The sequence below is a fragment of the Plecotus auritus genome (genome assembly GCF_963455305.1).
Source record: "Plecotus auritus genome assembly, chromosome: 8".
Classification (NCBI taxonomy): domain Eukaryota; kingdom Metazoa; phylum Chordata; class Mammalia; order Chiroptera; family Vespertilionidae; genus Plecotus; species Plecotus auritus.
The window spans coordinates 143,945,060-143,961,179 of NC_137782.1; the positions used below are offsets into that span (position 1 = coordinate 143,945,060).

The 16,120-nt window shown below is 43.7% G+C and overlaps 1 protein-coding gene across 1 annotated transcript in view; it reads right to left on the reverse strand.

Annotated features, from left to right (window-relative positions):
• Window positions 1–15,198, reverse strand: part of EML6 (EMAP like 6) — a gene marked incomplete at its 5' end in the record, with an annotated part of 220,528 nt that extends 205,330 nt beyond the window's left edge. Inside the window, one exon of the mRNA XM_080685637.1 lies at window positions 15,002–15,198. Coding sequence (XP_080541763.1) covers window positions 15,002–15,198 — 197 coding nt within the window. The remainder of the gene's footprint in view (window positions 1–15,001) is intronic.
• Window positions 15,199–16,120: the final 922 nt, after the last annotated feature.

Sequence of the window (16,120 nt, forward strand, 5' to 3'; positions counted from 1 at the left end):
TGAATCAGGTGGTCATGGTTCAATTCCTGGTCAGGGCACATACCTGGGTTGCAGGCTGGTTCCCCAGTACAGGGTGTGCATGAAGCAGCCAATCAATGATTCTCTCTCACCATTGATGTTTCTACCTCTCTCTCCCTTTCCCTTCCTCTCTGATATCAACACAAATATGTTTCAAAAATATAATGATTTTTTAAAAAGACATGTTTTGCCCAACACTTTCCCACTGCCTCCACATTTTCGTTCTTCCTCATTGTTCTAGCAATCTGGGCTCTGCCCCTGCACTACTTGAATGACAATGCTCTTCCCTTGATCTGTTTTGACTCCCAGTCCCGGTCCACCTCTTTGCTGGGCTCCACAGTGGACCCCTCACCACCAGCCTTCCCATAGCACACAGACAGGCGTCGGCTCCTCCCTTGCCTCCAAGTCCCCACATCCTCTCACTTCCTCTGTGTCTCTGCTCCTCGGGGCCCTTTGTGCTTCTTTTGCTCTCTTCTGACCTAAAGGTAAGGGTGTATACCAGGTTCCATCTTTTTTTTTTTCCAAATATGTTTTTATTGATTTCAGAGAGAGGAAGGGAGAGGGAGGGAGAGAGAAGAAACATCAGTGATGAGAATCATCAATTGGCTGCCTTCTGCACGCCCCCACCAGGAATCGAGCCGTGATTTCCTGGTTCATAGGTCGATGTTCAATCACTGAGCCACACTGGGAGGTCTCCAGGTTCCATCTTAAGCCCATCAGTTCACCTGCTCTCCTTTCATCTCTCACTTATGGCAATCACCAGGAGAGTCTCCTGGATGGCACTCAATCAATATCTGTGAGACGAGTCTCACCCTCATCCATGCTGGGGGCCACTCATAGGAGAGACTATCTAATCTGGGTCTCCATCCAATTATGTTCTCTGACCACCACCCCACTCCCATGAATGGGGTTGAGACTGTGACTCCAGTTTAACATTTTCACAAGAGGCTTCTTATGATTGTATGGCTCTCTCTGTCTCTCCTTCCTGGTTTATAGCCTCCATGTAACAGAAAGAGAATGGCTTTGGAGTCAGATAGAAATGTGTTCAAAGCTGGGTCTGTGAATTATTAGCTATGCGATCATACCTCTGAATTTTTCAGAATTACAGGTTGAAAAAATATATATGTAAAATATTTGTATGTATATATACACTGAGTGGCCAGATTATTATGATCTCTGAATGCATAATAATCTGGCCACTCAGTGTATATCCTATATAATAAAAGGCTAATATGCAAATTGTCCCATGGACCAGGAGTTCGACCAACAGGCAGGCCGGCCAACCGCCCATGTCCCCTCCCCCTGGCCAGGCTGGTCAGACCTCATCCATGCATGAATTCATGCACCGGGCCTCTAATATATATACTGAGTGGCCAGATTATTATGCGTTCAGAGATCATAATAATCTGGCCACTCAGTGTATATTAACACTTAGGGTCTAGTGAGGTTTCTTTTTCTTTATTTCTCTTTAACTCCCTTTGCAAAGCTCCTTACATGCTTTATTTAATTGAGTTTTCGCAGTAACCTACCTGAGGTCTAGAGGAAGAAGCTGAGGCTGGCTGGGTAACAATTAGTAAGTGGTAGAATCAGATTCTAACCTAAGGCTGCCTGGCTCTGAAGCCCTAGCTCTTTCCACCACATACAGTAAAGTGCCTGCAGACCACAGAGGGGTCGGTATGCTGGGTGAGAGGGCTGGGGAACGCACAAGTGGAAAGTTAGAGCATAATGTGAGAAGTGCCATGAGAGAGGTATGGAGAAAACGCTGTAGGGCTTGCTGAGGAAAGAGACATTGACTCAGCCTCAAGAAACCAGAGAGAGCTCGCAGACAGTTCATGGAGTTGCCTCTGGAGAGCATGACTCTACCCCCCAGAGACTGGGCAGGGCATTCTAAGCAGCAGGACCATGTGCAGTCACTGCAGGGAGTATGGGGTGATGGGAGCAAAAGTGGGGGAGGGCGAAGGAACACAGTTATGGCAGGAGATGATGGCAAAAAGGCAGGGCAGGGCTAGGCCCAAGTGTGTGTGGCCCATTCCAGAAGCAATACAGCCTGCGGGAGTTTTTAAGGAGGGCAGGGTCAGATCAGAACTGTACTCTCCAAGGCTAATCCCAGTGCTGGCATAGTACAGGGATTCCGGAACCCAGGACCACTTGGGGAACCTTTCTTATTTTTTTATTTATTTTGGGTAATTCTCACCTGAGGATATTTTTCCATTGGTTTTTAGAGAGAGAGTGGAAGGGAGAGAGAGAGAGAGACAGAGAGAAACATCAATGTGAGAAAGACACATGGATTGGTTGCCTTCGCACACATCCCCCCGACCACAGCTAGGGATTGAGCCTGCAACTGTACATGCCCTTGACCAGAATCAAACCTGGGACCCTTCAGTCAGTCCCCAGGCTGTCGCTCTTTCCACTGAGCCAAACTGACGAGAGCTGGGGAACCTTTTTAAAAGGTTTGTCCCATTATTGTGAATGTTAACTTTAGTCATTTGGTTAAGGTGGTGTCTGCCAGGCTTTGCCAATGTAGTTACTGTTTGTCCTTTGTAATTAATAAATATTTTGTAGCAAATATCATATCCCTTAACAAACTTTCACCACAAGTTATAACATCCATTGGTTTTTCCAACTCCATGATTCCATTTATAGTTAGTAGTTGACCTTCTACTCAAGGAAGAGATTTCTCTTCTTCCCATTAGTTATTTATGTCACTATAGATACATGGCTTTTTATTTTATTCAAGGATTGTAATTCAAGCTCAAATTATCCCAGAGGTGGCCAGTGACAGTCCCTCAAGCTGGCCCTTGTGTGATTATGATATCTCCCTGTTCTAGCACTGCTGTCCTTTCCAGCACAAGAAGCTATTCCAGGCTCATTTTTTTGTTTTCCCTGCCTCCCCTCCCCTACTCTGGAATAAGCTTTTTTAAGTTCTGATCCTTCTGTGTGAAGAATGGAATTTAGAAACCATTCTAAAGTTCTGGGTACTTGGTGTGTCATTGTCAGTTCTCTCAATGGACAGGGAAAGAAAATTGTGTGTGTGTGTGTGTGTGTGTGTGTGTGTGTGTGTACATTTATATACACCTAACTATATTTCTATGGGAAATTTCTTTAAATACAGATTTTGGAGGGGCTATGGCCAGACCTACTGAATCAGAATCTTTAGGAGTGGGCTCATAAATCTGTATTTGTTTAATGTTTAGCCAGGTTTTCAAAGAGAGGACTGACCAGGGGAGTGATAGTAGGGGCAGAAAGACTAGTTAGGAAGCTACTCCATTAATCCAGACAAAAGTTAACAGGGCTGTGAACCAGGGCGGAAGCAGCAAGATAGAGAGGGCATGGTCAGCTGTCCTTGGGGCTGACTGGATAATGGAGATGAAGAGGGAAGCTGTGGCAGGCACTCAATGTCTCCTGCGTGGATATCTGTCATCGCTGTGGCCTGAACACTGTCATTTACACAGAAAGCACTGAACAGGTTTATTTAATTGAACATCTTCTCACTTTTCTCCTATAGATTATATAAAAATCCAAGTGACATTCTGGGAAGAAAATAATTATAAAACATTCAAGAATTCATATCTCTTCCTTATATTTTATCATATAGACTAAAAAACTGAACGTTACTCAAGACAAGAAAGAAGACTTGTGAATTCACTGTCAGCAGGCCAGGCTCTCACATGGATAAACATGGCCTGGCCGACGTGATTGTGTCTGTGTACACTGTGCATGCAGAATAATAGACCTGGAAGGCTTTTTACCAAGAAGCAACCTCTGTAACCATGTCTCCCATTGTCCAGAAAAAAAGAGAGCTACAGTCGGCTGGAGATAAGTCATTAAGCTGAGATGACTGCTTACTATCACTGCAGCATAAAACTCACTGGCGCATGAGCAAAATATATAAAGGGACTGTAAGAATAAAAGTGAAGCTAAAAGAAAATGACCCTTGGAATTCTAACTGCTATAACACAAAGTTTAAAACCCAGATGAAAGTACAACCCAGAGGAAAATAATAATTCCCAGCGTTAATGTAGCAAAAGCAATTCATCAATGACCTTCTCCTTGCTAAATCCACAGGGCACTTTCCAGACTTGCCCTGCTACTAGTATATACCCTATTGATACTGTTGAAGGTCTCTCTGCTCTTGGCCTCCAGGACATTCCACTCTTCTGGTTTTCCCCCTACCCCTCTGACTGGTCCCTTCTTTCACAAGCACCTCTTTCTCTGCTGATCTCCTAAAAGTTCATCTTCCTCAAAATGCTAGCCCTGGGGTGGGATGGGATCAACCAAAGAACTTATATACATATATGCATAACCGAAGGATACAGACAATAAGGTGGTAAAGACCTGGGGTGGAGGTGGGGCAGGGGACATATGTTATACTTTCAACAATAAAGATGTTTTTTTAAAAAAATGCTAGCCCTGGCCTCTTCTCTTTCCTCCATAAGCTGTCTAGGTTATCTCATTCACTCCTAACACTCTCACTACAACTCCCACAGTGCTCTCCTGAGCAAGAAGACCCATATAAATGTATAATCACCTCTTGCATGTCCCACAGACATTTCCATCTAAATATGTTCAAAGCTGAACTTATCACCCCCTGACCTTGAACCTGTTCCCCATTCTATTTCAGTGAATGATAACCACCATCCAACTAGAAACTTGACCCTACCTTACACCCCCTTCTCCCCGACCCCGATTTCCAACAATCATCAGGAATCTAGAATCTCCATAATATTTTCATTACTTTCCTTGCATACTGCCATAATGATCTCACACCTGGATTACTTCGGGTGCCTCCAGACGTTCTCTCCAACAATCCTTCATCTACACTGCAGCCCACGGGACCAGCCCAGAGTTTAAATAATCTAATGATGCTCCTTTTCTCAGAAGGTCCTCTCTGACCGCCACCCCCTCCCATGAATGGACTAGGCATATGTCCTGCGGCTTTCAGACATCTTGGGCTAACAATGATAGAACTGAACACACCATATCCAGCTGCTCATTTATGAATATTGCCCTTGTAAGTTCCTTGAGAGGAGGTACATATTGTTCACTGTTGGGGCCTCAGTGCCTAGCACAGTGCATGACACATAGGACACTCAAGAAATCTTTGTGGCTTCTTAACTTAATGATCCATTTTAAGTTAAAGCTCAAAAGATCAACTCAGTTGGTTTTGTAAGACCAAGCTGGATAGTCATGTGTGCTGAAGGCAAAGATAGGGGTGTGTGTGTGTGTGTGTGTGTGTGTGTGTGTGTGTGCAAAATGGATCATTAAGATAAGAAGCTAGTCTGCAGTCAGAGAAAATAAAAGCATCTATTATCCAGAGAGAAGCGGAAATGTGAGTCCCTGTGATACATAGGAACACTTGCAAGAAAAAGAAACAGGGAAAAAGACCAGCTGCCAGTTTACCGTGCAGTGCCTGAGAGGCCCGCCATACTCCTCCCTATGATTGAGTCCCCAAAGATTCTCATCACCTTATGATCCTTGTGCCTTACACTGATTCTCAACAGACTTAGACTAATTCTCAGACCAGCCTATTTCTATTTCCGCCTCATATCTCTGGCCAGTCCAGAGAAAGCTTCTTTCTGCAGGAAGATGGAGCTGGCCTGTCCCTTCCTCCTTCATGCCGATGGGAAAGGGAGTGGCAGAGAACCAGATAGCAATCCTGGAATCTCACAATTTCTGCGTTAGGGCCATCCAGGTGCCTGCCTCCCACTGGGGAAAGAAAGGAACGGGCTGATAAAGGAGTAGAGTTTGAGGGACACCCTCTCTGACCACACCCTCTGCTTTCTATACCACCTCCACCCGCTCATTTGTCTCCAGCAGCAAGGCTGAAGGCTATACATTCATTCTTAAAAAAGAGGACTCTTTGGGAGTAAACAAAGGTATCCAGGGGTGGGCAAACTTTTTGACTCGAGGGCCACAATGGGTTCTTAAACTGGACCGGACGGCCGGAACAAAAGCATGGATGGAGTGTTTGTGTGAACTAATATAAATTCAAAGTAAAGGAGCGGAGGGGAGAGCAAGAGAACCCTCCGCTCTTTCGGCTCCACGGGCCGGATAGAACAGCCGAACAGGCCGTAGTTTGCCCACGGCTGGAGACTATTGTGGGTCCCTAAGCCAGCAGTTACTAAATACTGCATTGGCTCCTCAAAGTATAAGTGGTTACATTCTTTAAATATATAAAAATCTATATATCCTTCATAGGATCTAACAGCATCTTCACCAACATGGTATAGAAACCAAAGCCTCGGATTTCTATTACTTTCAGGTTAATCATTTTTTAAAAAATACGTTTTTATTTATTTTAGAGAGAGAGGAAGGGAGAGAGAGAGAAACATCGATCAGCCGCCTCTCGCATTCACCCCAGTGGGGGGATTAAGCCCTCAACCTGGGCATATGCCCTGACTGGGATTTCAACCAGTGACCTTTCCGTGCACAGGACAATGCTCAATCAACAGAGCCACACCGGCCAGGGTTGGGTTAAACATCTTAATGATTGTTTCCATTTCTATGTCCCCAAATGTTCAGTATTTTTTATGTGAGAGGGATGGGCACCCTCCTAGAGAAATTCAAAGGCTACAGATGTCCAAGACAATTCAATGGGGAAAGAATAGTTTTTTAAACAAATGCTGTTGAGACAACTGGATTTCCACATGCAAAAGAATGAACTTGGAACTCCTACCTCACACTACATATAAAAATGAACTCAAAATAGATCACCTGCCTAAATGTCAGAGCTGAAACTATAAAACTCTTAGAAGAAAACATGGAAATAAATCTTCATGACCTTCACTTAGGTGATGATTTCCTAGCTATAACACCAAAAGGATAAGCAACAAAAATAAATAAATAAATTGAATATCAACAAAATTTAAAACTTTTGTGCTTCAAGAGACACCATCAAGAATGTGAAATAACGACTCACTAAATGGGAGAAAATATTTGCAAATAATATATTCAGATCAGACAATTACACTGACAATATATTAAAAAACTCTTAGAACTCAAAAATAAAGACAAATAAACCAAATAGAAAATGGGCAAAGGTGCCCTAACCGGTTTGGCTCAGTGGATAGAGCGTCAGCCTGCGGACTGAAGGGTCCCAGGTTCGATTCCGGTCAAGGGCATGTACCAGGAGGCAGCTGATCAGTGTTTCTCTCTCATCGATGTTTCTAACTCTCTATCCCTCTCCCTTTCTCTCTGTAAAAAAAAAAAAATCAATTAAAAAAAAAAAAGAAAATGGGCAAAGGATTTGAATGGACATTTTCTCCAAAGAAGATATATAAATGTATTCATAAAAACTGATCAATGTTATTAGTCTTTAGGAAAATACAAATTAAAACCACATAATGGCTTAGCTAGTTTGGCTCAGTGGATAGAGTGTTGGCCCATAGACTAAGGGTCCCAGGTTCAATAAGGGTATGTACCTTTGTTGCAAGGCTTGATCCCCAGCCCTGGTTAGTAGGGGTGCGTGCAGGAAGCAACCAATTGATGTACCTCTCTCACATCAATGTTTCTCTCTCTCTTTCTCTCTCTCTCTCCCTCTCTCTCTCTCTCACCCCCCCCCTTCCACTCTCTCTAAAAATCAATGGAAAAATATCCGTGGGTAGGGATTAACAACAACAACAACAACAAAAAACACAAACAACCACAAGAGATACCACTTCACACCCAGTAGGATGGCTATAATCAAAGAGACAGACAACATCAAGTGTTGGTAAGGATGTGAAGGAATTCAAACTCTGATACAATGCTGGTGTGGTGATGAAACTGTTTGGCTGTTTTAGAAAACAATTTGGCAGTACTTCAAAATGTTAAACCATATAATTCAACGCCTAGGTATATGTCTGCACTGAGTCTGTGGACAAACTCTTCCACTGACCACATGGACAGGCTCGCCATCTCCTTAACTTGTTCCAACCAAGGCCTGGTTGGTTCTTTCCGTAGCAGAGAGAACAGTAGGCTACGTGCCAACTTAATTTAAATAAATGATTCTATTCATCTAAGAATGTAATAAATATATGGGTTATATATATTATTCAAAGTCTATTTCACTTGTGGGCAATATTTTTTGGGTTGAAACACTATCAAGCTCTGAAACATTCCAATGAGATCTCTAAAATGTTGCTGTGTAGAGTGGCCTGTGAACCAGCATCAGCATCCCTTGGGAGCTGTTTAGAAATGCAGCATGTCAGGCCTCACACTTGACGTACTGACTCAGTGCTCAGGTGACTCCTATGCACATGATATTTGAGAAGAACTATGTGCTCTCAAACACTTCAATTACATTTCAGACCAATCCACGTATGACAAACTCAAGTTAAACCTACAAGAAGGGCCTGACTAATGAAGACGTGTGTCCGCTGGTTAAAGGCGCCAATCTATTGGGGGAAGTGTCAGTCCAGAAGCAGAGCCAGCAAGTCAGCCTTCCCAGCTGCTTCCTTTTTCTTTTTGGAGGCAATAATGTCACCTACATTGCAAAAGTGTTCAGATCCGCCGCCTAGGACAGCCCCACTTAGAAATGTTGCTATGGAACATTTTTTCACTTCACCACAATATAATCTACATTCAAACTGACCATTGGTGGTGAGGCTAATATCATTCTTTATAGGAGAGTATATACCAGTGCAATGTTTTTCAAGCTTTGAAACAACCCATTATATGGTAACCATATTTTTAAAATAAAAATATGGTCACATATTTAGAATTTAAAAGAGGCCTATAATATGACAAGGACGAGGGCACCCATGACAGTAACTGAACAAAGTATTTGTGACTGTCCTGGGAAATCTAGGACATAGGGTGCCAAAAGCTATGAGGCATTAATCACCTGGATGAGAATGCCAATGACCTTGGTCTTTCTCGGGGCACCTACACCAGAAGTTGGTGCGTACCAAGTTCTTTCCCACCCTGGTGCCTTTGCATGTACCCTCTCCTCTACCACAGCAGCTTCACTTATCTGGCCCTTCTCATCCTTCAGGTCTCGGCTGAAATGCCATCTCCATAGAGAGCTGCTCTGGAAACCTTATCTAAGGTAGCTCCATACCCGACCCAATCCAGTTCCTCTCTATGATCATTCTCTTCTTAGTATAAATCACAACTATGTTCACCTTTTTTTTTTTTTTTCTTGTTCATTCATTACTGGCCTCCCCCACCAGAACGGAGGCAAGAACTCAGTCATGTTCACTGTTGTACCCCCTGCACCAGGTACATTCTAGATGTGAAATGAGTTTTTGATGAATAAGCAAATGAGAAAGAATAATATGTACTCAATTTAGAGAATAAATCTTAATAAAAATCAGCACTCTACAATTTATTAATAAGAATAACAACAATAAGATCATTTATGAACAGACCATAACATTCCACCAAAACCTTTCACTTCATTGCACTCGCCAATGAACAGTGAGATCCAATGGACAGTAGGTGGTATCACTGAGTGACTGCTTAAACCTCTTTCCCCCTCAGAGCTCTACCTATAAAATGAAAGACTATCTCCCAGTGTTGGGTAAGCGGGGAATTCAATAAGATGGCTACATATATAGTCTGCTACAGAGCAGGCACTCAACGCAGTATGGGTTTGATTCTTTATAGTTATGTTTCCCAATTTCAAACTCATCAGGGGACTAAAGAATATGAAATCACATCTCCAGGCCTTCACGTGAACCTGTTTGCCCAACACTCCAGGCCCAAGCATAGCTGTTAGACCCCTCTCTCAAAAGTCAAAAAAAAAATTTAAAAAATTTAATTTTATTTGTAGCACCAGATTATTTTAGCTATGTCACTATTGAGACATTTCTTAAATGTCTTTAGTAGATCATTGCTTCATGTCATTGTTTCAAGCCAGTGATGATCTGTGATGAACTTGAATGTGGTTTCATTTCTAGAATGAGTTCTAGCCATCTGCTTCAAATACTCTCAATTAGAGCACATGATTGATAAACAGAATTACAAGGAGCAACTAGCTCACTAAGTTCTGGTTAGAAACAAGGCACAGCAGTAGGAACCACAGTGATTAAGAAAAATAAGAGAGTCTGTAAAGCAATGACTTTGAGCTCTGGAATCAGAGCGACTGGGGTTCCAATTCTCATTCTACATTCTTCTAAATAGTGACCATAGGCAAGATCCTTAACCTTCCTGTGCCTTGGTTTCTTCACCAATAAACTGGGGCTAACAACAGTACCAACACCATGGCGTTGTTAAAAGGGTGATACGATAGATATATACACACATTTAGCAGTGAATCTGCACTCAGAAAATGCTGGCTCTGGTTATTAAATTCATTCTCAGCCTCAGCATCTTATATACATTTGCAAATGAAAATATTCAGAATGAAAGAATGGCAGTAAGTGATACATATTAAGTGAGCAGCATTGGTCTTGTAAGATGCAGAACTTTAGGAGTGCAAGGCACCCCTTTATCTAAGGATGGTAAAGGTCGCATGGGAGAGGTGAGACTGAAGCAGATGGGGCCATGTTGATGTGGATACAAACAGGCCCCTGTGGTGAACACTTAATATTTGCCAAATACTGTGGGCACCTCCAAAAGCTATAGAGCAGATACCTTTAAACCCCTATTTTATAGATGAGAAGTTGTTTCATTGATCACAACTCAAACTCACAGAGATTTAGTAATTTCCCCCAAGTCATCCAACCAGTGGTAGATGTAGGTTCAAAATCAGGTCTCTCTGACAGCAAAGTCCACGCTCTCACCACTATGCCACTGGGTGGGGAGGGGGCACAGGGGAAGGAGGGTGAAGGAGGAGATAAAGCACTCTAGCACAAGGTAGGAAAGAACAGAGGGATCTTATTATATGGCAAGTGGAGAGCAAACAACTTAAGATTTTAAAAAAGAAAGGGTCCAGCCGGTGTGGCTCAGTGGTTGAGCATTGCCCTATTGACCAAGAGGTCGTGGTTTGATTCCCAGTCAGGGCACATGCCCAGGTTTCGGGCTTGATCCCCTGTGGGGGGTGTGCAGTAGGCACCGATCAATGATTCTCTCTCATCATTTATGATTCTATCTCTCTCTCCCTATCCCTTCCTCTCTGAAATCAATTAAAAGCATATTAAAAAAAAAATGAAAGAAATAAAGTAAAAATGAGGGTAGAAAGGTGGGTTGTGACCAGAAAGAAGAGAAAGCTAAGGAATTTGAACTTCAGCCTATGGGGAATACGGACGCATTGTTTTGGCCCTGGCCAGTGTGGCTCAGTTGGTTGGGTGTTGTCCTGTGCCCTGAACGGTTGCCAGTTCGATTCTGTCAGGGCGAATGCCTGGGCTCGGCTCGATCCCTGGTGGGGGCCTGCAGGAGGCAGCCGATCGATGTTCCACTCTCACATCAATGTTTCTCCCCCTCTCTCTCTTTCTGTCTCTCTCTCCCTCTCTCCCTCCTCCCCCCATCCCTTCCTCTATCTCTTAAAAAATATCAATAAAAATAAAATATTTTTAAAAAGGAATCATTGTTTTGTTATTTGTATATGTGTCTGTTTTCAACTGAGTACTACTACTGCCACTACTAAGCGCATTTAAAGAGCATCAACTAAGGGCAGGCGAGGCTCCATGCTAAACCATTTGCATACATTCTTTCTAACAGTTACAACTATGCAATTTAGGTATTGCTATCCCTGTTTCACAAATAAGCAAGGCCCTGAGTGGTCAAGCCACTCACTCAGATGCCTTCAGTAAATGACAGAGGGGGGTTCATACTGAGTGTGTGAAGTCAAAGCCAGTGCCCTTTCTCCTGAAACAGGACTGTAGAAAAACCACCCTTGGTATGGAGAGCTAAAACATAAGAGAAAATGAAGCCAGGGAACTAGTCAGAAGCAATACAGAGATCCCCAGTGGGGAGATAAATGTCTCAACTGAGTCACTGTGAAAATGGAAGGGAGGTGACAGAGAGCACATGTGTTCATGACCTTTTCTTTCATTCACTCCATTTCTCTGTCATGATCTGCTACCTGAAGTAGAAACCAAGTTAGCTATTATTCCAGTCTCTGACTGTCCTTGCCTTCAAGGCCTGATTTGAGTCTGTTATTCACCCAATAGCAAACAATATTACCAGGGCTAAATATGGCATCATCCTCTAATCTGTTATCTGTATTGAAAAGTAATCATTCAAGAGAATAAAACTAAGCCTCCACATCCAATAGATCACATTACGCTTCACATATCTACAACTTGCCATAAATCTGACTTAAACACGTAGTTTGTCAAGTCAGGAGGACACATGCTGAGCTCTGCCAAATCCTACTATTATTAAGGTTCATCCTGATCTCAGAGGCCCCCCTATTTGGGGGGGGGGGCTGCTTTCTAATCAATATTCTAGAGAAAGTAGCACAATAAAGAAAGCAGTAGGAAATGTATGCATCATGAATATATCTTTCAAACTAATACAAATGCTAACTGGACAATTACTTATATTATCTCATTTAATGGACTCAAGAGTTAGAAGTTTTAGTATTTCCACCCTCCCCCCCCAAAAATACACTTGCACTAAAACCTTGGTTATAGTCCTTCTCTTTCAATGACAAATTTCAATATTTTAAGTAAAAAATCAGTAGTATAGCTAGGGTACACAGAAGTGAGTTGAAATTCATAAAGATAAGAGTACAATTGTCCTATCCATACACACAGTTAATACATAAATATTCCCAACATTTTACAATATTAATTTCAAACATCTAATATGTTTCTGAGATGAAAATGATGAAAGAAATGGCACTAGAGTTCCACATTCTAATGATAAAAACAAAGAAGGAAGATTTACATACATAAGATAAAGCAAAATTTTAAAAAGCATAAACATTCTAATTTTTCAGCTATTACTTGCATAATGATCCGTGGTTTGTGTTTTTTAACCTGTTGGAGTTCATTTTATTCCTATGTACAAAGACATACAAGCATACTAAAGAATCCTGCTCACCTATACATACTCAGATCAACCAAATATGGAACATTTAGCAATAAAGTCCTTTCTCCGAAGGCATGCTTACTACTATGTCACTATTCAGTGTAAATATATAACAACCTTTATAAATAGACCAGATGTTAAATTGATTTTTTTCTCTTCATCAAGTGGCGCTCCCTGCAAATCCAGTTATACAAAAAATTTCATTCACCTTTTCTTCAAATCTGAGTGTTTCTTTAAGCCAGATATCATTACATCCCCGCTAGTCCAGCTGCCAGTCACAACAGCAACTTACTGCAACTCCACCCTTTTCCCACCTTCAGTTTCAATAGTGCATTTAATTTTTTCCCTATTATAGAAAAAATTAGGTTAGGAGTTCAAATCCTCAAAGTAGTTAAGTGAACTGTCACATAAATATTATTTAACCCCAGGGAAATGTCTGTTTAATTGCCACTCTCTCCCTTCCCCCAAGGACTACATCTTATTTTGATGGTGTAATGGAAAGCACTGCATTAAGAAAGAGCAAAAACATAATGGGTTTAAATTTTTAAACATCTAACCTTTTCACGAGTCACTGCTAATCGCTTGCACCTGTGCCTTTAATAATCAGCCTGGCAATTAGAAAAGCAAAATCCCCAGGACAGAACTAGTAGGGATGCCCCAATCACAGCCATTGCCATTTCCGGGAGAGAAAAAAGCTATTTTGTCATATGTGACATGAAGGAAGTTTTATGTCAGTTCCACCAAATGCTGAGAACAATAGAGCTCCTAGTACTTAAAATCTTCATCTTCTAAAAGTCAAGATTTTAAAAAACTATATCTTTCTATATTTTCAAATATTAAGTTTTGACTACATTTTTCAACTTTAGGTCTCAGGTGGGGGGGGGGGGGGAGGGAGGCTCCAGAATAAGCACAATACTCAAGGCAGGGAGGGGAGCTAGTCTTTAAAATAATTTCTCCCGGGGGAGAAATTAAGACCGTTAACATTACACAACTTAACCATTTATTTCATTATGAAAGGCAAACTTGGAGCACAAGTGGAAACATCCTGGAAATGGGATGGAAGTGGTTCCACATCAATGAGCACACAAGCTTGGAAGGTTCAAATATGGTCTGTCAGTTGTAGTCCGTCCTCAGCAAGTCATTTCCCTGTGGACTGAGGCCCCCACATCATGGCAATCTTCCTTAACCGCCCATGGCTGAAAGGGATTCCCTGTGAGCAGCATCTGGACCACACCTCTGGTCACGCAAGAAGCTGACAAGGGCTGGAGGGGTTGCGGCTGCTCCAAAGAAGGAAGGACAGGGCTAGTAACCAAAATATGTTCCTCTACAAATTCCTAGGGAGAACCCCTAAAATGGCTATGCATCCCAGCGTGTTCTTGCCCTCAGTCCTGGCCATCCGCTACCAGATGTTGGTCATTCTGTGGGCTGACTGGGAGGATTTTGTGGTCCGGCAGCTGCCAGCCTGTTACAACCTCAGCGATGTTGTGGAAGCATCCATTTGGTGTATAAATAAGCTTTTAGGCATTAAAATACTGCCAAGTGAAACATCAGAGAACAAACTCCCCACCCACTGCAGAAGAAATTCCCCAGTTTCAAAGCATCTGGGATGAAGATCCAAATTACCTGTAGCAAAATGTTCTTTTAGATTTTTTTTAAGTCCTCTTGCTTGCTGAGGTACCTCCTGAGAAACCCCCCAAAGATAATACCCACAGCTCAGGTCATTGGTCCTACATTTCCTAGTTAGCGAAGGAAGGAGAAGTGTTGGATAGTTACCCAGGATCCTTCCACTTGTAGCAAGAACGAACAACCGAAAAAGCATCGGGACACTCAACTCCCTAGAGATCCCAAGCCCTCCGAGGAATACAGAGAACTCTCCCTCCCCACCTGCACCCCAGCCCTCTTTCTGCCCTCGCTTCGGAATCAGCAGCCCTTCCGTTACTCCATGCGGCTCCAGAGAAAATCCTTTATTCCACGGGGCGCCCGGGTCTGACCCCAGGAAAGCCGGGCGGGTCATCCTTCTCCCCACCCTTCCAACCTCCACACGCAACCCCTCCCCACCACCTCCACCGGGCCCCCTTCTTACCTGATAATGTCGTCGTTGTGTCCCAAGAAGAATTTTTGGCTGTGCTCGCGGGTGTTGTAAACCACTCCGACCCCAGCCACAAAGTAGACCACCTCCTTGCCGGCCGTGTAGTACAGGTTGTTGCGGCACTGGTGACCCCGGTACCCGTAGACCCACTCCAGCCGGAGCTGGCAGCTGGGAGCCGTCCGATCCGCCATGATAAGCCGACCCCACTCGCCCCCCGGCCCCCCCGCGCGCCGGTCCGCGGCCCCTGCGCGCCGGGTCTGTCCTCGCCAAGGTCCGGGCTGCGGAGGACCTGCAAGGGCTCAGTGTACAGCGCCGAGCGCTGATTTCCGCGGCGACGCACAGACCCAGCCCTGCGCGCCCGGCGCCACCATCATCCGCCGCCGCCGCTGCCGCCGCCGCCGCCGCCGCCGGAGACGAGCCGCCGGTGCGCGGCCGCCAGACCCCGCCGGGCGCCCCGGCTCCCTCTTCGCGGCGAGGCGTCTTCGGAGGCGCCAGCACCCGCGCGCGCACGCCTCACTGCACCTGCAGGCTTCGGCCCCCGGGAGAGGTTCTCGGGGGGGTCACCCCGCCTTTTAAAGCAGGGATCCGCATATCTGAGCACTGATTACCCAGTTCTCTCCCTGAAGTTTGCAGTGCGCGGGGGCTGCCCGGCAGGCGGCGGGATTTATTCTGTGACAGCTTTGATTTGACAGGGAACCAGGCTAAGCTTTGCCATCACCATCCTCGGATCCGAAACCGACGGTCTATATCCAAGAAGCAAGAGCGAGGGAGAAAGAAACATTTTTTTTTTTTTTTGCGTAAGTCACCCAGTCCAAGAAAATTATCCACAAACTACAAGTTTATTATTATTATTATTATTGTCAACTACTCCTTTCAACCTCCAGACTCATCTCCTTAATAATATGAAATATGCCCTAAATGATGCTGGCTGGTGGTTGCTGATAGGATTTGAAAGAACATTTGCTGTTTTCCCATGAAGCCAGGGTAAATATGCAATGGTCATTTTTTTAGATGCTCCAATTAGTTGTTATGTATGTGCATAAAATTCATATCCTCCGCGAACCCTCTCTTGGCCGGGAACACCATAAAGAACTTAGCAGTTCTTACTAATCA